General features: G+C 39.1%; 1 protein-coding gene across 4 annotated transcripts in view; it reads right to left on the bottom strand.

Annotated features, from left to right (window-relative positions):
• Window positions 1-21,777, bottom strand: part of adamts3 (ADAM metallopeptidase with thrombospondin type 1 motif, 3) — a 108,317-nt gene extending 86,540 nt beyond the window's left edge. For all 4 annotated transcript variants that reach the window (XM_088429010.1, XM_088429018.1, XM_088429027.1 and 1 more), the window contains exons 1-4: window positions 21,515-21,777; window positions 21,197-21,218; window positions 15,676-16,112; window positions 338-494 (exon numbers count right to left, since the gene is read on the bottom strand). In XM_088429010.1, coding sequence (XP_088285136.1) covers window positions 338-494; window positions 15,676-16,112; window positions 21,197-21,218; window positions 21,515-21,577 — 679 coding nt within the window. In that variant the 5' untranslated portion in view covers window positions 21,578-21,777. The remainder of the gene's footprint in view (window positions 1-337; window positions 495-15,675; window positions 16,113-21,196; window positions 21,219-21,514) is intronic.
• Window positions 21,778-23,875: the final 2,098 nt, after the last annotated feature.

The raw sequence follows: 23,875 nt of genomic DNA, 5'->3' as shown, positions 1-23,875 counted from the left end.
CTAACGATAATCGGTACCGGCCCTGAAAAAGGCATATCGGTCGAACTCTTCTCACATGAAACCACCATGCCACAGGAAAAACACCCAACTAATCCAGAAATTAAAAAAAAAAAAAAAAAAGTCACACAGCTAACATTTGCTGTTGTTTGTTGTTTATTATATGTTTTCTAGGGTAAAAATGGTGTGTCCAACTAATAACCGACACCTTGGAAGATAAGCCAAGATACGCACAAGATAGTTCTAGAGATGGCTTTCATTGAATATAGGATTTTACAGCGGCATGATGATGTATTTAAGATGTAAAAAAAGAACATCCAGCAACGTCAAGGCATCCTACCTTGCGCGTGGTAGTCCACCGAGATGTCTGACGGGCCCTGGAGAACGGCCGACCTGCGGTAGACCACGTGAACTCTGCCCTGGTCCTCCAACTCCTGGGTGCCCCTCTCCAGAGGTTCAATGAAATACTCGTCCGCATCCGTCCGAATCATTCCGGCCTGCAACGCACAATGACCGGGATGAAGAGAGCGACTGAAAACGGCGTCACAACAAAGGGTCATAACAGTGCATTGTCACCAAAAGAAGATGAAAAGGGATGGAACCAAAATATAAGAAAAAAAAAAACAATAATAAACAGGAGGTCACTGTGAATGATTCAACACGGGTGTAATATTAAAAACGAGATGTTCTCAAAGAAGGAAGTTAAACACATGAAAAGCAACCCCGCATTTCAAAAACACAATTAAAACCCTGGAAAAAGCCAAAAGCAGAAAATAATATAAAACCCTGATACTAACCACAACAAAAAACTAGCAAACATCAAAAAAACATGACAGATATGATGATCCGTCCCCTGGTGGTGAGCCATTTTTGTGGACTGACCATGGAGGGCTTAATATGGCATGGAAAAAAAATTAAATAAAATCAGTTCACATAGGCTCAGTGAATGGCCAGTGGCAAACATTGGCAGTTGGCAGCCTGCTGCTGCTCTTGCACATAATGGGGCATTTAGCTGGCAAAGAGTGGGATATTTCCCCCGAGAGTTAGCTGCCTGGAGCGGGTGGTTTAAAAGGTCGTTAATGCTGCTTCAAGGTCTATTCCATCCACATCTCCTTTTGCCTCTTTGACACGTTTGCATTCCCACCTTGCGGAGGAATGTCGGAGCATGTACTGTATAGCAGATACCAAACATCTCGCCGGTATATCTTTTATGAATATGACAGAATTTGATCGTCAGTTTATTGAACAAGAAGGATGGCTGATAGCTTTTCATACTAGCTGCCGTGTAATTAGCGCTTGCAATCAACAGGTAAATCAATTGCCTTTATTTTCACCAAAATTTTGGCCTAAAGGGACAGCGTGTAACATTTAGCCTCCTTTTCATTAAAAAGAAATAAATGAAATGATTGTGAATTTCAAAAAACTGCAAATGAATGTGTTGTTAATGACCGACAGTAAATTTTAAATATAATCATAAATGGTAAATGGACTTTCACTTATATAGCGCTTTTCTACCTTGGGTACTCAAAGCGCTTTACACTAACTAGTCATTTACCTACTGATGACGCAGCATCAGGAGCAATTGGAGGTTCAGTGTCTTGCTCAAGGACACTTTGACATGGTCTTGACTCTTGATGGTCGGGGGATCGAACCCACAGCCTCTCAGCTGGGAGACGACCACTCTACCACCGAGCCATGCCAGCCCCGAATCATTGGTATAGTTATTATTTAATTATATTACATAGGTGGCGGCACTTCTCCGGAGGCGGCCATGTTTATTATAGCTACGGACAATGGTAAATGCAGCACCTCCTGCTGTCCGAAGTGAGAAAAAATAAACAATTTGACTTGAAAGAGTCAAGTAGAAATCCCTAGCCTTAAGAAGGTTGTTCAAATTCAAAAATGGACATGCTCACCAAGAATTCCAGTTTTTGTCAACTCAAAATTAAAATCCTCAACATACACCTGCTTTCGTCAAAACATGTCAAATGTACACACACACGCACACACACAAGAAGACGGCTTTACGTATCTAATGCCTTCACATATACAGTAACTATGGCTATAGGTATTCCCAGGTCAGTGGACTGCCAAAAAGTCCAATTAGTGCCCCGGCAGTGGTTTGTTTGCAGCGCCACAAAAAGTCCATTTTCACCCAAGCACCGGCTTTAATGAGACCCGCCGAAGTAACGGGTGCCCAGTACCGAGACATTAACCTCACAAACAACAGCACAAACCTTGCTTGTTAATGGAGCAAGGAGTGTTGAGAAACAACTCCAACAAAGTCAGGCTGTGTAACCATAAAAAAAAAAATGCATTCATATTCAATAATATTATTGTTTCTTCACACTGATGAGCAAACATTGTTATAATCTGTATTTGCAGGCGGTGGCAGATTCAAAATAAATGAGCTTAAAAGGCAGAAACAAGACAAAGCGGATTTAACTTTGAAATGTGTTGCACTGAGGTTGCAAATCTTCTTTAACTCCTTTAATCTGGCACTTGTTTTATTTTTAGTGTTAGACAAGAAGTATGAAATCAACCACTAATGTTACAACACATGACAAAAACTGTTAGCATATGGCTGCAGGCCAGTTGTTGGCTAATATGTAAAAATAATGCCTACAACTGTTATTTGTCATACACAAAGTGTGTTGCCAAGTCAGCCTGACTGAAGTTTGATTTTTTTAAATAAAATTCTAGAAGGCTAAAATGTCAGTGTTAAACCAAAACAGATTTTTTTTTGTGTATTCAGTCTTTATTCAGTCTTTTTTTTTTCCCCTGTGAGCGTCAAATCATTGAGAGAATGCGTACTTAATTTCATTTTGCTAGGTGCAACTTTCTTTATGGAGTTGTACATTTTACTGAGTTGAAATGTCCACTTCAAAATGACAGAATTTCTTTGTCTTTTCAAGCATGCGTTTGTTTAAAATTTTGGAGGGTTTACTCATGCTCGACATGCCCTCAGAATTCCATATTCCTAAGTGAAGCTTCATTTGGGGCCTACATTTTTAAATGTATTTTACTTCAATCCACAATGTTGTATTGAGACCTTTTTGTGCATTGACATGCTAGACATGCCCCCCCAAATTTAATTTTACTAAGTGAACAGGAATTTTTAAATCGCCTCCTGAGACCCAAGCCTATTCATTTGTGTCCACTTTTGCATCCATTTTGTCTCAGCTAGACAGCAATGTTAATGCATCCCACTCTAAACACATGATACATCATTGGAAAGGCCATAATGTCCACTGCCGAGCACATTGGGACGTAGTAGCGTAGCTGGAAAGCATCAAAAGGTATCAACCGAAAACAAATGTCCACTACGGTGGACAGAAATGAATAGCCTGGGTGAGAGGAGGAGATTGAGGATATACAGTATTACCAAACCTCTGTTATCACAAGGAGGATTTTGCACACGTTATGACCAAGAGCAAATATATAACACATGGACACTCGACTGGCAGCGCTGACCCTGGTTTTAAATACATCCATTCGGCGATGCGTTTAAGTTCGAAACGTGCCGATTTGCTCTCCCTGTTTGTTTTCCTTGCGTATTTTGAGACACACTCTGGACCGAGATCTCGCTCTCCGACAAGAAATGGAGACGCGTGCCGCTTTCAAGCCCGGTGGATGAAAATGGCAGCTAATGATGACGAAGGTTTGCTCGCATTTCTGCAAAGCAAACACACCTTTGAACAACACCGCGGGTGAAAGGTGCCACTGTCCCGCCTCATAGCGAGCCCTCTAAGAGGTTTTCGCTCTGAAAGGGGCCGTTTCTGACAAACTGGAGCCCTTCGGCTGAATGCCACATGTTGTTCTTGGCAGGGCGGCGCTGTCTGCTTGGCCCGGCCTTAAGCCGGGGGTATTAAAGTGATGGAACACAGGAGTCTTCATCACAGCGAATGGAACAAGTTTCTGTCAAACACCTGCCATTGTCTCGACTACAGTCACGCCCTGACTTACAAAGAGGGCTGAACATTTCATCCGATTCAAAACCACATCACAATCTGCTAGAGGAACAAGGCTTTATCTCAGCACACAGTCATATATTAAGAATACTCAAAAAGAAGCTGCTGTACGTCATAATTTATGTCCAGCCACTCACACAATGGCCACACCCCTTAAAGGAACACACCTAACCTGAGAATACCACAGTGCACGATTATACTGTATTTCATTTCCCCACATTGGATTTTCTTACCTTTTCTCTATGAAAATTGCATTCATTAAAAAGGGCATGGGAATGAATTCATGCAGTGCTTCGTAATTATTTTTTGCAAAGCCCCCCAAGGAAAGAAAAAACCTTTCATGCAATTTGAAAGCAATTTACCAAGGGAGGAGCTTTTGTAGTCATGTTTTTGCTAGTCGGTTAACGAGGTGACTGAGTTGGTTGGTTAGATAGTTTTTTTTTTTTTTTTTTTAGCAAATATGTTCCTTGTTTTTCCCAATTCATAATTTCATTGAGTAAAAAGTTAATTTAGCTGTCCATTTTGTTGGACAGTTTTTTGAGCTAGGTATTTGCTTTTTCTGGTTATTTGTTTGTTCATTCGTTTATTACGTAGTTCTTTCATCTGTTCGTTAGTTCGTTGGTTTCTCTTGTTTATTTGCTAATTAGTTTCGTGATTTATTGATGCCTTGTCAAAATAGTTTTTTCTTTCAGATAGTATTGAAGTTAATGTCGTTTGTTCGATTGTTAGCTAAATTATTTGTTGCCCATTAAATTGAAAGTAAATACCAAATAAATCAATATTTTACATATTTATGTAAATTAATTTATTATTTCTTGAGCGACCAAGGAAAATGTTCAGTAACTATTCAGTCACATTGTACTTTTTTTTTTTGCCAACAATTCCAAATTTCACTAGACTTCACTACACACCACATGACAAGTTTGATTTTGCAACAAATTTGTAACTTGCTATTCCTGCACTTTTATTTGTTTGGCGAAGTGTTAATTTGCCTCATTACATGGCAAATAAAATAAGGATGGTGAGGAGCCATGATTGGTGAGAAATTAACATCTTATTTTAACGTGTACAGAATCAAAGCAGTGAAAGGAAGAATCAGTTTGTCTGTCTGTGTGTGTGTGTGTTAGTGCGCGCGCGTCCACGCACAGTAGTTTACACGAGGAGGTTGCAGACGTGAACTTTGAGGAGGATGGGAATGACCAAGCGGTCCGCCCACTTGAAGACATGGAGGTCAGTTGCATTCCTGACTTGTTTGCTCTTATCATTTTTTCTCCCTCGCTCTTTTTCCAGCCATGTGCAGCCTTCTCCGGCCATGTGACCCACACAAGAAATAGAGGTAGAGGATGGAAAATGTGGCACCCACCAGCAACGGTTGTGGGAAGCAGCAAGAAAAAAAAAAAAAAAAAACATTAATACTGTATTGAATTTTGTCCCAGTAAATATATATATATATATATATATATATATATATATATATATATATATATATATATGTGTGTATGGTATAGAGTTATGTGGCACATTTAGTTTGCATTATCGTGTCATATTGGATTGACGTCTGACAGTAATTCAGTTCTACATTCTCAGTGGCACACTGTCATAACATCAAGTCAAGCTGCAGAGGTGCCATCAAGCTTTCTACTTTCTTACCAAGTCGAGGTTCCAGATCCTAGTTTCCATGTCATAGAGTCTAGTTTTCGATTCTAGTGCCCGACGTTCACCGTGGTTACATTGGAGTTTTGTGTATAAATGTTTTCTACTCTTCCATTTCCTTGTCTTGTCTCCCTCTGGCTCCAAACTTTGCTCCCAATGTGACAATTTCAATACGTACCTCAACGTATGGGATTTGATGTCAATCACATGATCAGAAATCGCGCACAATCACAAAGAAAGATCGGGGTTAGGAAAAGTTTACTTTATTTTTAAGGGCTAGAGAACTACACAAAAACAGTGGACCCCTGTGTTACAACGTCCCTGATTTACGTCATTTTCATGTTTTTTTCATCCCCTCTTTATGGTATTTTCCCGTTAATGCGACCAAAATAGCTGCCATGACCCTAGGGGCTTGGTTGTATTTGTGTTGTTTTGCCTCCATCTGCTGGCGTTTTTAGGAAATTGCACTTATTTACTATTGCCATCTAACTGCTTCCATGCAACGTGTCACTACAATGCTGGTCCGCTATTAGTCGGCGTCTCCTCATGGAGATGGTGGTCTGCTATTGGTCGGCCTCACCCGTTTCAAAATGGAGGAACGGTAAAACGTTGTTCTATCATGAGTGGTTACAAAACCGTATTTATAGTGCATTTTACTGCTTAATTCAAACTTGAATGGGTTAGCCACGGGTCCCAAGATTGCTCGCGATGTTAAAGAGAGAAGTAAGAAGATGATTTATATGGAAACCATGCTGGAGATAACCCTTATTAGGCAATATGGGAATAACAAGGTGCACTCAGAAGTAAATAAATATTTTCCATATTTTTTATTTAGGATATTTTCTGATTGTATACATGCATATTATACATACGTAGCACTTACTATATTATTTTGGTACCAATTTTTAATATGTATGTACAATTTTGATGTTTTCCCCTGGGGTTCTAAACGCATTAGCTATTTAACAAAGGTTTGGATTTCCCGTCATACGAATTCGCCCAACAACCCCAACCGCAGAATGGATTAATGTTGTAACATGGGGGCCCACTCTATTGCCAAAAGAAGATATCACTAAATAAAAAATACTATTTGCAACAAATTAACAGCGGAAGTAAGAAGAGCCGGTGGGAGAGCGTTTCAATGTTTTAGGCTACTTGGTTTAAACGAGGGTGATGTGCATATTTTTGTGAACGATACAATTATTTTTTAGAAAAAACAATTCAGAGTTTTTTTCTGTCCTTAATACATTGCTCAGGTATCAAATCAAAACTTGGTATCAGCAGATTCTCAAAATCCAGTGGCTCAGACTTGGACACTGGTGCCCAAATAGGATCGCGACACTCATAAGATAAATAACAGTAAAACTTCAGTTTTACTTTCATACTAAAGTACATACAAGACTGCATTTTATTTTTATTTGCATAAATACAGTAGTTGAACTTCTAATTTTACTTTCACCTATTTTACACACATATTACAACTTCAGTAGGGTGTAAGTATTGAAGTCCACCTGTGACTACGGCATTTACAAATGTGAGCAATTAAAAAGAGCAGGAGTGCTTCAACCTTACCAATAACTGTCATTAGAACCACAAGCACCTCCTCACCTTAGCCTATTTTCTGAAATGGCGAGGCTTCAAACAGGCTGCCGATGAATAACTGTGCTTACAAATTCTTTAATGTAAACATGATTATCATTTTGAGCATTATCATGCCACCATCACTGGCTGCATCAAAGTCAGGCCAACAGACAAGGACACCATCAGTGACCTCTTACAAATGAAATTAAACTTAAAAGGCAGCTTGCCACCTGACATGTTGCATCAGATTCAAGCACTTCTAGTCCCAACCCAACACACAAACATACAGCCCACCACTCAACAACTACGCTACTGAGGTAGCACACACACAGGAAGCGTGCGCTTCACCAGACTCCAGGCTATAATTAAGTTGTCGTAAAACACAGGCAAAACACACACCTCGCACAGGGTGAGCGCGATGCATCAAAGGGCGACACGCTTCCCACCAACGCTTCATCTACTCGTCAACACTGGTGCAAAAAGAGGAACCGCATCATGCATCATGTTTCTCCAGCCCGTCAGAGCAGTATTTTGTGGGATAAATTAATTATTCACTTCAATCTGGTCATCTTATTCATTCTTTGGGTTTGTATGGCAGGATATTTGTGCCACAATTACGAGAGCGCAAAAAACTTTTGGGCGGAGAAAATAAAACTGGGCGATGACCGTGCTTTACAGAAAATAGTGAAAATCAGTCAATGTTCGACACACTTCTCAAATGGGTTTATAATTGCATACAGATTTCACAAGATGGCGGCAAAGCACTGCTTTTGTCTTCATGAAACTCCTCAAGTCTCCTCAACATAGTTCCAAAGCACCGAAATGCAACAAGATGGTGATAAAGCACACACATCCTTGGCTAAAAGATGCCACAAAACAGAGGCAAAGCTACTCTTTTGTCTGAATTAAACTCTTGGATTCACCTCAACATACAGCGGTACCTTTACTTTAAATTCATTAGTTCCGTCAATCATTTCATAACATACATTTTTCAGAAGTATTTATATGTAAATAGTCTAATCTGTTCCAAACCCCCAAACCGCTTCTAAACCCTTTAAATGAATAATATGGTAGAAATAAATGATGAAAATGCATAAAACTGTAACAAATACATATTCAAATTACATTACCACAAAATAATCATTTGTATACAGTTTCTTCCACTCCATCTACTTCCTAATATGCTCAGAATGTAAGTCTATTAATTTAGTAGTGTTCATTATTACTGCCATTATTGCTCTATTACTGCGTTGTTGTTTTTTAACTGCCTACTTTATTATTCGCCCATTTGTGGAATGTACTCTGCCTGGTGAAGTGAACCGAATTCGAATGACTGTGCGATTCGTGACCTGAATTTTTTGTAACAAGAGACGTTACATCTGTTACACGTTACAACTGACATCTTGGTCCACCTGCTCTATTTTATCACTTTACGTGACATGCAGACCTTTCAGTCATAGTGCGATACATTTGGTAAATGTGGTTCATAATTCAAATTATTGTTCTCATATTTAACCATTTTAATAATTTGTATGATCACACAAAGAAAAATAGTATTATGATTAAAATGATGAAAGAATAGAATTCCTTTATTGTCATTGTACTGCAAGTATTCAACAAATTGGGAGTATAGCTCCGATTGATGTGAACAACTTAAATATGAACAATCATCCTAGAATTAGGCACAAATATTTGCTATATGATATTTTTTTACTTTATATTTCTGATTATAAAAACAAGGATGGAATTAGACAAAACTCATACATTAAATAAAATGAATGATTAGTTTCCCCATAGGAATGTTGTACTAATGCAGTGTTTCTCAACTAAATTTTGCCAGGCCTCCCCTAGAAAAAAGAAAACTTTTTGCACCCCCCCAGTCAATGCACTGATTATAAATAAGATTATTATTGATGAACATTGTTTAAGTATACCAACACATGTATCCTTTTAAACATTAACAACAGAAAAACACAATTTAAATCAACTTTCAACAACTGTTAATTATTTTTATCGTATTTATACGGGTTACAGCTTAGTCTAAAATGGAAAAAAAAGAAGCAAGTGCACCAAAGTGCCTGAAACTAAAAGAACATGAAGAAAATTATGACTTTACTGCAATTACATTCCACATGACAAAAAAAAAGCCTTTTTCCTGGGATGATTCACGCCCCCCCTGGCATCACCTCGCGCCCCCCCCACAGGGGGGCCCGCCCCATTATTCGATAAGCACTGTACTAATTTAACATATTTGTTTTGTGTTCAACAAGAAAATTATCTGCGTGCAAACATTAACATGTTTTATTATTTTAACTTCATAAACGAGCACTGATTTTTAATTTATGGGATTAATCCTAACATTAGTCATAAATTATCCCCCACATATTTCTCGTTCAGAACTATTAGAGGGCATCCTAATGAAGAACTGTTTCATCGTTTAATTGCGCCATGTACAGTGTTGACTTTAATTAAACATGCGGGGAAAAAAATGCCTCGGCATGTCACTGCTCTCAGCGTGATGAAGTGTAGCATAACCAAATGACCTCGGACAGCTAACTGCCACAACACTATTTAAAAAGCACAACTCTCACATCCTGCGGGGACCCCCGGACCGGCACCCCCCACTTCCGCCTCCTCCCACGATACACACAAACGCAGGCGCACACTCCCACCGAGCCACTGATTAAGCGCTTCCTCTCGCTTGCTTCAAAGAAAATTGCGGTTGATACCAGTCGGCCCCACATTTAGCCCCAGAATGCCTTGATAGTCTGTCCCATTGTATACACACTTATACAGGGATGTTGCAAAGCAGCCACAACATCAATCATATCGTGAGTGACTCTGCAATGCCAATGTCTTGGAAGTTTCATTAATTTCACTCAAGACGTACGGGATATAACAAAGCAAGCGCAAAACTTAACGAAGCCTTTTCTGCTTTTACGGTAGGAACGCTTACAAGTGACTGTCTGGTCTTTGAGACACCACTGCACCCTGCACAGTCAAGATCACATGCATAAAGGCTTATTACAATCTTTCTATTTTCCGAGGAACTACGGTATAGCGTGCTGACAACTAACTCGCTGTCACTTTGTCATGACATAAAACGACTTTGACTGAGTAGTGTAATTAAAACATAAGCGTGATTAAAAGGCCTCTCTCTTCCTCCCATTTCCGATGAGCTGTGGCGCTAACGAGCCTCACTAATGAGAGAGACGTTTAGACAGGGGATAATTGATTTGGGGCAGTTTAAGAGATGAAATAAAGTTAAAAAGTACATGGTATTACTTGGTACTAAATTCTACATCTACATAGATCAGGCGAGTGTCGGAAATGTGCCACGTTGGAGATAATCTGTCGGTAAGCTGTCAGGAATTCCTGGCTATAATCATTCAATTGGAATGTTTGCGGCCGGTTTGACGAATCGACGGGAGGCAAGAAAATGTGCCAAAAGAACATCCAATCGGCTAAACGGCAAACACGGCTAATAGGCCTCAACAAGATTTCGCCGCTGGGGACCAACAGGGAAGGTCGAGGGCCAATTTCACGGCTGCTTTGAACAGGCAGGAAGAGGCTCATTTTCTATTTTCAGTCATGCTCTCGTTTGGAACGGCGCCTCCGTCTTTCCTGCTCGCTTCACAAACATCCTCGCATGGCAGATAAGTGGATTGGGAACATCCAATCTGTTTGTATTTTGAATTAAAAATAAAATGCTATATACAGCGGTACCTTGACACAAGTTTTTATCTATTTATTTATTTTTTTAGTTATAAGCCATTTGTGGTCATTTTTCTATCTTCGGATTGCTTAAGAAAGTGACTTAAAAAAAAAAAACCTGGCAGGACTAAACAAAAAATAGGCTTTAAAATTTCATGTTAATTGCAATCAATTAATTGCAGCGAAGAAAATGCCATGTTGCATTGGAGAGATGGGCCTGGGCGGAGATAGAGGCTGCTCAGATGCCAGAGACTAATACTGATATTGAGACTAATATTGAGTTTTTGTTGCCATCAACACTGACTTGCGGTGAAAAACAATCAAAGAGCACGGATTAAAATGCTTAACTTTGAAGGCTGATTTTCCCGCATATGTCACCCAAAAACATGACAGACAAGAGTGTCCATGCCGCTCCCGATCAGCTGGTAAGTTTTTGGACAGTGCAGAAGACCGTTCTTTCTTGTCGAAATGTAATCCAAACATGGTCCTGCTTTTTTGCTGTTCAAAGCTGGATATTCGCCACTTAACGCGGTTCCAGCCAGACTTGTGTCCAGTTAAATGGACGTAAATCATACGTTCTTATAAGCTTGCTCAAAGTAAGCCAGTGTTAACTAAATGTAATTGAATGCAATTCTTCCTGATGAACCATATATATTTTTCATTACAAGCTCCGGAGCTGCACTTTAACAACTGCAGCCATCATTTGGGACTACTCTCAATACAGCAGAAGGTAAACAACTGCATCTGTTAAAAGAAAATAAATGTGAAGCCATTTTTTGTTGTTGTTTATCAGTTCTCTGATCTGTTACAATAATACATAGTATGTAAAAAAAAATGGTTAATGGTTATATTTTTTAAGGCTAAATTACCCTTTTTTAGGTGATATTAAAAATAAAGATTGATTACAGATCTTGATTCATTAAGATCTCATTTTTTAAATCCCTGGACAAACCTAAAAAGATTCCATGCATTAACATGTTCTATGTGCACCCCCATCAGCCTGAATGTGCCATTCTGATTAATTAATATTGCATTAATCAAATAATAATTATGCACTCTATTTGATCCATTTTTATCTCAGCGCTCAACCATTTTGTCCCATGTAGCTCTCCACTATCAACTGAAATTGATGTCAAAGTGCCTTTGGGTTCATATTATGTCACTCGTTAGCTGTGGGGACTCTTTTTTTATTTTTTTACTGGTCTGACTTTAAAGAAACAGAAAAAGTTACAGGCGTAAATGAAAATCCGCGAGTACTGTACTGTACTTTAATAGTGGAGAGTAAATTGAGTTGACTTGAGCCAGTAAAGTGTATATTACTAGATTGGCTATGGAATAAACTAACCTCTTAAGTTAAAGTCCCACAATATTTGTAGGCTTTGTCGGAATCTGACGCACATCTACCAGCAAGCGAACCCAAAACAATCATGCCTGTTTCAGTTTTCAGAATCCGCAAAAATCTCCTCCCACGCGGTCGTCTCTGTCACGCTCCCACGCCAGGCCCGGCTATACATTGTGATGTGAAGACCGTAAAAGACAGCTTTGTGATGGGCCATTACAGACGGGAGGGCTTAAAGAGGGATAGTAAGTGGTTAGAGGAGGTGTTAAAACTACACAAAAGGCTAAGGCATTCACATCCCCGGTGCTCACGAGGAGCTGGATCTCTGGGTTTAACGTGGTCTATTTCAAAGTCATTTGACATGGTCGAACTGTGAGAAAAAAAATCATTACAAACGTTACAAAAGAATTTGTGTAGGTACAACCTGTTTGTACTGCATGTATATATACAGTATGTACGAATAGCTACTTATGTATACATACAGTACATGCCAAATGTTTGGACACAACTCATTCAATATATTTTCATGACTATTCAGATTTTAGATTCCCGCTGAAGGTATCAAAATTATTACTGAATACATATGGAGATTCAGTTATGTACATAAAAGTGAGAAGCATGTTTTATATTCTATTTTCCTTGAAATGAACCCTGTTTTGCTCTGATCACGTCACTTATTGGGTTAATGAGTGGAAATGTATCAATTTGTGTATGTAAATAAATTATTATGACATAAATTATTTATGTAATTTTTGTATCGCCAACGGATTCTGTGAAAGCAGCCATCAAAGAAAAGAAACTCGATACCAGCTGTGATTCCTGGGGCACAAAAGTATATTGCAGCCACTGGACATCAGCGTGAATCGTGAATGGATTAAGTGCAGTGGGTGATGATGAAGATGGTAACACACAATGATTTCCAGTAGGCATCCAATCAGACGCGATACTGTTGTGTCGGTGCAGTATTCTGACAACTGGAGTATGTCTGTGTTATGTTGCAAATACGTTAGTGCTGCTCTTCTTTCTAAACATACAAGCACCAACCGATTTTGACAGCAATAGGTCAAGTTTTGTCCATGAGCTCCCTTGGCGTTAAACTCCGTGCATTTACAAGACCGAGGCTCTACACAGAGAAGGAATGCAGTTTACTCTGCTATCTTTATGGAGAGCATAAATCTGTTGCGGCGGCCATTTCCACTTGGCTGAGTGTGTAAGTTCAAAATTTGCCTAATGATATTAAAACATATTCTTTTTACAGCAGTTGCCTTGGCTTCGGGAGGACTGAGCTGGCACACTCGATGCTGACTACTGCCACGGTTAACGTAATAGCCTCAGACAGACTCGTAAAGTCTGTCTGACTGAATAACGTAAAGATAAGCGATCGTAGGCTTTTTTCGTTTACTCTGTTTGAGTAGTCAACATGTATGCCGTGTGTAATATGTATCGTATGTTTTTAGATTTTCGTTAAAGAAATACATTGCAGCCAACATCTCGGTGAGCAAAGTGTTTTGGCTTTGTGTCAAACAGAATGAACAGGCACCCACTTTCCAGTTTGGTTCCGCCAAGGGACAGATAAGACCTTCTGATGTGAAACTACCCTGAGAGGAAGACAAACTACTGATGTTGCATTTTCTTCAAGCAAAAAATAAATAGCGATAAATAAAATCCTGATGAAAATTTGTCCTTAAAAGATGACAAAGAGGTACTAATTTGACAAATTATTGATGGTGCGCTTTCGTAGAAACAACACAAACAATGTTGAATTTTCCTTAAAAGCAAACAGCTCCAGTTCAGTTACACTTTGTTTTCCATTTTTTTCTTTTTTTCTTTCTCTCTTCCTTGAAAAGAAGACAAACTACTGAGACATTTACTTGCGTTAAAGTGTTAACTTTAGAGTTAATCTAAATTTTACAAAGCGCCCAAAAAAACAAAAACAAAAACAAAAAAAAACAACAACAACAACTCAACTCAGTTCTATTTACTTTCTGTGACAGCAGGTAACTTTGCAGCCAAACTAAGAAGGGACTTACTGGGACAAAGACGATCAAAGATGGATGTCTATGAGCTTGTACAAAAAAAAAATATATAATAATTATAATAATGCTTGACAGGAAATATAAATTTTAAAAAAAATGCACTCTTTGCAAGGCTAAGTTTGAACACCATATTAATTGTAAACCTTTGGTGAAAAATACCCTGCTGAAGTTAAAAGGTCGAATAGAAGCCAGTAAAAATGCTGAAAAGAATCATACACAAAATAAAATCTATCACAATTAAATATTTTTTTTATTGATTATTTGTAGTTAAGTCCAAGATTTTACTTAATAAATATATCAACTCTTTTAATGCCAGGGACGTATTTTCATACTATTTAAGCATTTTAATACTTAATTAAATCGATGCTTAAGTATATGGGATTGAATTCTTAAAAAATTAAAATATATACCTGGCATTGAATGGGTTAAAAGCTTTTTTAAAGTTGTTTAGGTAAAATTTAGCAATTAATTAGTTCAAGAATTGTAATTCTTTACACTAAGTTTTCCTTGAAGAAAGACTAACTATTGCTGCTGCATTTTCCCAAAAAGAAGACGAGCGACCGATGTTAACATTTGTCAGACTACCGAATTTTGCTGACAAAACTACTGTCGTTAAAATTTCCTAATGAGAAGAAATTGTAGCTTTTGTACTTTCTTAAAAAGAAGAAGTTGCTGATTTATGCATTCTTGATGATCTTGTCCTTTTATAATAAGACAAGCTACTAATATTGCACTAAATTTAATATTTATTTATATTTAATATTGCATTAAAAACAAAGAAAGAATACACTAAGGAGCTGAAATTTCACCCAGATGGTAACATGTCAACTTTCAACACGGAACAACCGCTGAGGCACACCACAGTGTGCGATCTCTTAGTTAAAATACTCAGAGAATGATGTGGAATAAAATGACCCAAAAATGGTCGAAATACTGCACAAGGGTTATACGTGTTGACGCAAGAAAAGATCGCATTGTTCTTGTACCATCATCAGATAAATTGTCACCGTTAAAGCAAGGTAAGTAACGAACTGTGCGGAGGGTGGGCCATTATGCCTCGCTTTGCCCTTCGGAATCTCTAAATTGGAATTCCGGGCGTGGGTGATTCATACTCTAAATAGCACTTGAGTGTTTTACGAGGGGTGACGGGGAGGTCCGGTTGGCCCAACCGCACAAAAGACCACTCCTGTTTTATGTTGGGAAGGAGTTGTCTGGAAGGGGTCGGGAGCCTTCGGCGATTGACGGCCACTCAAGCGTAACAAACATTAGTATAAACAGCCTCTTGAGAACAATGCGCTGTAAAAATGCTGACGTAAAGAAAAGTTCCGAGTTCCGGACGCCCCAAAACGGGCCCGTTGATAAGGTCATTGAACAGCGCACTTACCAAGCCGTCGCAGTTGTTAATGGCAACCGAGGCCCCTGGGACGTCGGTGATGTCGCCCACGAAGGTGCAGTCCGTCTTTAGCAAGCTTATGCTCTCCGTCCCGTTGTTGGATCCGGTCCGGTTGGCAACAGATTGGGAAGCTCCGTCCGCTGTTCCCAAGACTTCGTCGTCGTGCCATTCCACCGTGGCCCCCGGTGCCACCAGACGGTTGTTGGGCCGCAGTCGCAAGTGAAACTCCTTACCGAAGGCGCTAATGTTGAAGAAGAGCTGCTGATCTGCTGGAGCTGGTGGCAGCGTCGGCGGCGGCGTGGTGGATGCCTCCCTCCTGACCCGCTGCTTGTGGGTTGCCGACAGCAGGTGGGATAGGAAGCGTCCATGGGCATCGGTGCTGAAAGGGGTGACCAGGCCATATTCCTTCAGACGGCGTGTCAGCTGACCTGAAACACAAATCACCAGACCACTTCATGAAGAACGACCAGACGAAACCAGACCCCCAGGTTCCAAAGCGTCTTCCTATCTGAATCTTTTCGTGCTAAGATTGTAGTTCTTCAAAAGGGGTGTCCAAACTCGGCCCTTGAGGCCGGTATCTTGCATGTTTTTCAGGGTTTCTTTCCCCGGAACACCTGATTCAAAAGATCAGAATTGTTATCAAGCTTCCCCTGTGCTTGCTGATGAGCTGATTATTTCAATCAGGTGTCTCGGGGAGAGAAACTTGGAAAGCATGCAGGATACCGGCCCTCGAGGGCTGGGTTTGGACACCCGTGGTGTAGAATGGCCCCCAAACAAGTTGGATCCAGGTCTGAGTGGGTAAATATTACATACTAGAACAGTCTCAAGAGAAGACAAATGTGAGGCGTACGTTTCTGCCAAACAAATTCTGCGGAATCAACAGCATCCACACGTGTTTTTTAGGGGTAGGTTACATCCAGACGTGTTTTTTAGGGGTAGGTTACAAGTTCAATTTCTGGCCAGTGCCGCACCAGCCTGCCACTGAAGCGCTGAAGTTTTCAGAAAATGCTTTTTCATGTGAAAACCAAACAATGACTTGTAGACGTACAGGTTCAGTTGTCCCACCGTGACTTAAAATCATCTTGAATAAAACGTTGTCTTGTGTCAGAAATGGTACAGGATCTGGTCTAAAAACGGCGCCAATGTGTCAACGAAGTAACCGTGCTGAAGGTTTGTGCCCTAGTGTCAAGTCACCGGCACCTAATAATCCTGGTCCAAACCAGAATGTTGTAGTGCTCCAGTGCCCGCACTTAAAAGATGAAGGTTTAAGGCTTCGGTCGGTTCCTGTGTGTCAAACTCTTCTTGTCGAATTCAAAATCGTTGCGCATCAATCTGGGAATTTGTGCATTATTGCTATGGTGTAGCCTGCTTTCTAGCTATTATGATGTCACCTCCGGTAGATGTGGATAGAGTAATTACACCAGAATTGCCTCAACTTTTGAAATGTTTGGAAAAACTTTGAAGGCATATTTAAAGCCTTAGTTTCTAATCAAACTATGGATGACAACTTCTTTGAAGTATTATAACACATATTGACAATGAGAAGATTAATTTTAAAACCCTATGAAATCTTTGCTCTCAGATCATTAAGCCCAGTTTAACAGTAGGGTTGAATCAAGAAGGGCATACACAACACTGTGTCAAACAATTCACACAATTTTTTTGCTTCAACACTTATTTATTTATTTTTTTTACTCTATATCCCAGTGGCACCCAAGTCCAGTCTTCGAGCCTGTTTTTGATATTTCCTTTCAACCAACCCACACACCTGATTCAAATGATTAGCCCATCCGCATGTTTCGCAGAATACTGATAATGATCCTGATTTGAATCAGGTGTCTTGTTTGAAGGGAAACTTCTAAAACAGGCTGGATGGTGGCTCCCTAGGACCGGACTTGTGCACACCTGCTTTATCCAATAGTCTTCTTCATAACTGAAGAGAAGAAGCAGTCATTGAATTAGCTTTTTAGCAGCTAAGTGAAGAGCAAGCTGGGTTGTCCCAGCGATGGGAAAACCAGGTCCAGAAAGTAAAAACCCTACCACGTTTTGGCTTTAGCCACGGGTACTTCTATTCAGCCTGCAGTCCAATGAGCTCATTAAGTTGCCAGTTAAGTGGAAGCACCTGTGGCCAAACCTAAACTGTGGCAGGGTTTTTTACTTTCTGTTCCTGAACTTCTCATCTTTGGGTTTTCCTACATGAATAACTTGGTATTTTGCGTTCATCGTTTCACCTGTGACACGTCCTCAGGCCAGGTCCACAGGTCAGGCCAGGTACTCTGTCCAATCACTGTACATTTGAAAGTGGTTTGAGGGCAATGATCTGTGATTGGTCGCTCTGAGAGGCACTACTGATTATTATACTTGAGTGGTTTGGAATGGAATTGGAATACTTTGCTTTGGCTGTTGTTTTTGCTATTTTTAATTCAGCCCTTCAAGCTAGTTTGAGTGAGCAAGGTTGTTATGGAAAGGCTATCAAAAACACAAGGGAAGTCTGACATTTTGGGCTCAGTCCTCCAAGAAAATGTGTCCAATTACTCCTAAATTTTGACTCAGGTATACCAAATGGATGAGGCCAAATTGCGAGGGACTTCACTTTTGGGTCACTGTTTGTTGAAGGAACAAATCGCTCAAACTTCGCAAGGTCAGATTTTGACTGAACTCATGACCACCCCTTCTACTTGCAAAAACATGTAGATCGGTGGGCCTGAAAGAAAAACACTTTGGTGCATTTGGAGACCTTGTCATTACGTGTAAGTTTGGAGATTCAAACAGGTGTCTTTGGTGAAGTTAAAATTACACGTCCGGAGAAATGAGAAGTCTGTTAAAAGCAAATATGTGAAAAATTAACTAGAAAACAATGTGTTTGAAAGTTGTTATTTTTGGAGGGAATTCGAAAGCAGATGTGAGTTTTGTGGCAAATGTCATTAGCGAGTTAGAACTAGATCACAAACACACACAAAAGAAACGCAAGTATCTGCCAAAATGAAAGCCGATGCCACATCTGCTTTGAAAACTTCTTTTATGAGGCAAACTCCAAGCACTCTGTCATCACACTCACTTGTTTGTTTTCTAACACGTTTGCGACATTATCTCAAATGCACTTTCTGCTGTGTGAAAAAAAAGAACAAAAAAAAAAAAAGCATGGCTAACAGGACAAAAAGTACATTTTTACACTGTGAAAGTAAAACCAAACACAAAAACCCATGCCACATTGAATACATCGTTTAGGAACAAGACAAGATTGTGTGTGGTTATTGTGTACGTTTATAAGCTGCGTTTTCACTGTGAAACTGGAAACGCCATGTTGCATTGAATGCATCATTTGGAGTAGCAAGCAATAAGATGAGATAAACTTACGAGTCCCACAATGAGGAAATTTGCATAGTGGATGCAGGAAATGAAAAAAACTGCATGCAAGACGACAAATATTTTGTTTTTGTTTTCATTTTCATACTGCATACTTTTCCTATTGTGAAGCTGTAAAATACAAGCTATATTGAATGTATACATTAAAACAAAACATTTTAGTCATCATTTGATATCAATATTAAAGATTTGAATCTTTCATTCACTTTGAAGTTGGTATACTGTACCAGCTAAGATTACGAAATGGTTACATGTTTTTTACTTTAACTTGCCCATACAGTGAAAAACCTGAATGACCACAGTTTGACCCTTGCACAAACTAGTTCCTTTAAAGGATGAACAAACACGCAAGGCAGCCATATTTTTTTTTGTTTTGTTTTCCCTCACGGGCGGTCATTGAACGGAACGTACCGGCAATTACGTACACATGAGTCACAGCAACGTTTGAGGTGGGAGTGACGTATTTTTAAAGTTGTGAAACTGCAAGTGAGTTAAAAGAGGTCAGGTGCTAGCGTAAGAAGGCTAAGGGGGGAGATAAAGGAGGTACAGCGTGGATCATGTTGAGGCTCAACTCTTCGCTTAACCTCTCGATGGAGAACAGATGTGGAGTATCCAGAGGTGGAATTTGCACTTCCTGTCTCAATGGCGCCTTCAAGCAAAGCGTCGGTACCAGTACCAAAGCATGTGAATGCGCTTTAGTGTGGGGAGCACCGTTTTTACAAACTTGATTGATAAGTGACCATCAATAACACTGGTCAACCGACTTTGACATTCCAAAGGTGTCATGTTTTTTTTAGTTTGTTTGTTTGTTTTTCGGGGGGCAGCAGATCAGCTTTTAAAAACAATAATACGACAACAACAATAATAATAATAATAAAGTAATATTATTGATAATATTTATGAATTAAATGTTAGGCTGTTGAGACTAAAATGTGCAATTGCCCAGTGTTATCTGTGACAAAAACAGGGCTGACCTGAAATACTTCCCGTTTTCAGTCTTTTTTTTTTCAAATTTAGTCAAACAGAAATGTTTGCTCCCATCTAGAGCTCACCGTTTGAATTACATCCCAAACTACACGCCAGAAAAGCAGAAAGAAATAGTTATACTCTACAAAATAATCTTTTTCTATGCAACACTTGTTTTGTGTGTGTGTGTATATGTGTGTGTTGGGGGTGGGGGGGGGGGGGGTAGCCTTTATGAGGCCTCTACTCCAAGTCAGCTCTTTTTATATTCGTATAAATATGTGTCTACTAACCCTGTCTCCATGTCCTGGTCACGGTTTTGACTTTTTAGGGCATAGTTGTGGGCAATAACAGTCTGTGTAGCGCCATCTTCAGGTTAAACACTGAGATAAACTCAATTTGGTTGTTACTTCTCTCATTGTCCCAACAGGCACTGCTGATTTCTCTTGGTAGATTGGATGCACAGTAGTCGCTCAGTCTCATACGTGCCTCCTTAGCTAGTTGAAATGTTGGAATAGTAACATTTGTGAACGCTTTTATATCTATCTAGTGCAAAGATTTTGCGTGGTTTAACAGAATATCTTTAAGAGTGGCACTGACCAATGGTCCTTTAGCATAGAGGCTTAGAGTCCATGAACTCACAAACGGTCAAGGACTTCGCCAGTGCATTTATTTTGTTGCATTGCTGAAATTGCGTTTTCTATTTTAGTTTTAGTTATTTTATTATTTGTTTTTATTTATTCTAACTTTAATTAATTGTTAATGCACCTACATGCCTCCCACTGATGCTATACATTAGCCCAACGGACACATTTGCAATGTAGCTAGCATTAAGCTAATGCAAAGGTTACTGTATGTGGTTGTTCTGAAAGCAAACACTATATATATTTATATATTTATATATATATATATATATATATATATATATATATATATATATATATATATATATATATATATATATATATATATATATATATATATATATATATATATATATATATATATGTGTGTGTGTGTGTGTGTGCGTGTGTGTATTTATGTATAGTAGAGTCACCCATATCTCAAGGCATTACTGTACTTGTATACTCCTCCCCACTGGAATGTGTAGTACCAGTATGTGTACACAAGTCCATACATCAAACCCCCAATCGCTGCCTCCCAAGTTTTCATTTAAACTCACCTTCTCGATCATCTTCACCAGCCTGCAAGACAAAAGGAAGGAATTCATTTAAAAATACACACTAATCAAACAAAAATCGAAAGGGACGTGTAAACCTCACATTAACAAAAAATAGCTTTATTCTGGCGTTGCATAAGAGGATAGAGTGTATGTGTGTGTGCAGTGTGGTGTGTGTGTGTCAACATCTTAGACAGTGCGCGCATTTAAGGGAGTCAAACGTGCACGCAAGTTTTTCCCCCCCTCCAGTCAGTCCCACGTCTATTTGAACCTTCTAAGCGCTTAAAAAAAAGGTAGACGATTTAGCATGAAAGTTTTTACCTTGGCGGCTGAAGTCGCGAAAAATCCCACCAGCATCAAAAAGGCGAATGACAGCCGGGCCATCACGAGTCTTGTCAAGAAAATTAGGAATAAAGTTTAACTGGAAAAAAAAAAGAGAAAGATAGGATGTGCAGCAAAACGTTGCTTCCGTCTTGGGATGTTTTAATTTTTTTTAATAACGCCAAGAGTGTAGTGAGGCGAATTGCGTGACTTTTTGGGGGTCACTTGGTCACTCAAAAGTTTCCGCGTCCCGGCCGCTGCACAGCTGCGCGACCTGCCTGCTTGCCTGCTCAAGCCCCCGCCTAATAAACCATATAAGTCCGACCCTGTGTGACGTCACCGCAGCCTACCACCCGCCCCGTTAACTTCCCACACAGTGACATACCGCGGCTAACTAAAGTCTACACACCCCTGCCCAAAAGCCATATATATTTTTGTTTGTTTGTTTGTTTGTTTTATGCTGTCAAAACTTTTTCCTCAACTGATGTGACCATGTGGCCATCTTCCCCCTGTCCTTTCCAGAAGGTTTCAGGTATTCAATTTTACTTTTTCAAAGCAACACAGGAATGGATCATTGTGATCTAGATGCATTATTTCCAAGATTGCCAAATCCGGATTACCGGTTCTACAGAGGACAACATCACAATGTGGCCTACCGACAATGCAAAGAACAACAGGTACAATCAACATTGGGTCTCTTCCAGTGTTTTATTTATTTCTTTTTTTTTTAATGAATTATCATCAGAGCCACAACAAAAAAAATGCAATACCAGTCAAAAGTTTGGAAACACCTTCAAATATGCAAATCTGTTATCTGAGCAAAAGATTCTTACTTCAAATAATCGAAAAACAATATATTCAAATACATACACACATACTTACACACATATATATTCTGTTTTGATTAACATTGTGAATTGGATGGTGTTTCCAAACATTTGATCGGTACTGTACATAAACAAAAACATTGTTTTGATCAAATATTACATTTTAAAAAAAGTCCAAATGTCTAACAATAAACAAAACTACAGATTGTATTTGTCTTTAGAATTAATATAGTGATGAATGACCAAAAAAATCTATTTATCATTTTTTTTTTACTATTGAAATTTGTTTAATGGGGAAAGATATGTATTTTTTTATTTACTTTACTGAAAGGTGGGCTTCACAGTTGCAGACTGATTATATCATCTGCGATGCATGCAAACAAAGATTGTGGCTTCGATTCCGGCTCCAGCACTCCTGTGGAGTTTGCATGTTCTCCGGGTGCCTGTGCCAGGTTTTTGCCAGGTTCTGCAGTTTCCTAACACATTCCTCAAAATATGCATGGTAGGTACTCTCCGAATCGCCCTTAGGTGTGTTTATGAGTGTGAATGGTTGCTCGTGTCTCAGTGCCCCGCGATTGGCTGGCAACTTTACCTCTTACCTCTTTGTCATTATGTGTGCAAGAAAATAGTCCAACAGCTCACAGACATTTTTCTTCAATAAACAATTGCAAGAAAGTTAGGCATTTAATCATCTGTGGTCCATATATCACAAAAGGTTCAGAGAATCTAGCAAAATCACTGCACGTAAGCGCCAAGGCTGAAAACTCCTGACTTTTGATCCCTCAGGCAGCAATGTTTCAAAAACCGACATCAATGTGTAAAAATATCAACACAAGCTAAGGAACTTCAGATAACCACTGTCAGTAAACACATTTGGGCGCTACATCCATGAGTGAAATTTCAAACATGACCGTGCAAAGATCAAAAGCTATTATCAACAACACCTAGAAATGCCCTTGGCTTCTCTCGTCTCGAGTTCATCGAAGATGGACTGATACAAGGTGGAAAAGTCTTCTGTGGTCTGACGAGTCCACATTTCGAATTGTTTTTGGAAATCGTGGACGGCATTAGAAAAAGAACCATGCGGATGGTGATGATCAGTCTGTGTCAGTGCTGAAAGTGCATCCAGGTTTTAAAGAAACATGTAGCCATCCCAGTTTATTTTTTTCATGGACACTGGACTGTTGAACAGCTCACGCTGTACACCAAGCGAGAAAGGGAATGAATTGCACCAACAAGCTTAAAAAAATTCATGTCCTCTTGTTCCTAAACATTTATCAAAAGTTGTTTGAAGGTGACATGACCCTATCCCAGCATATGCATATATATATATATATATATATATATATATATATATATATATATATATATATATATATATATATATATATATATATATATATATATATATATATATATATATATATATATATATATATATATATATATATATAAAGAGAGAGAGAGAGAGAGAGAGAGAGAGAGAGAAACATGTTTAGGTTTTATTTTCTAAATTCTACAATATATACACATT

The sequence above is a fragment of the Hippichthys cyanospilos genome, chromosome 1 (assembly GCF_059441005.1).
Source record: "Hippichthys cyanospilos isolate Australia breed blue-spotted pipefish chromosome 1, RoL_Hcya_1.0, whole genome shotgun sequence".
NCBI classification, from domain to species: domain Eukaryota; kingdom Metazoa; phylum Chordata; class Actinopteri; order Syngnathiformes; family Syngnathidae; genus Hippichthys; species Hippichthys cyanospilos.
The sequence above is the reverse complement of the archived record's forward strand: the minus strand, read 5'-3'. Positions and strand labels throughout refer to the sequence as shown.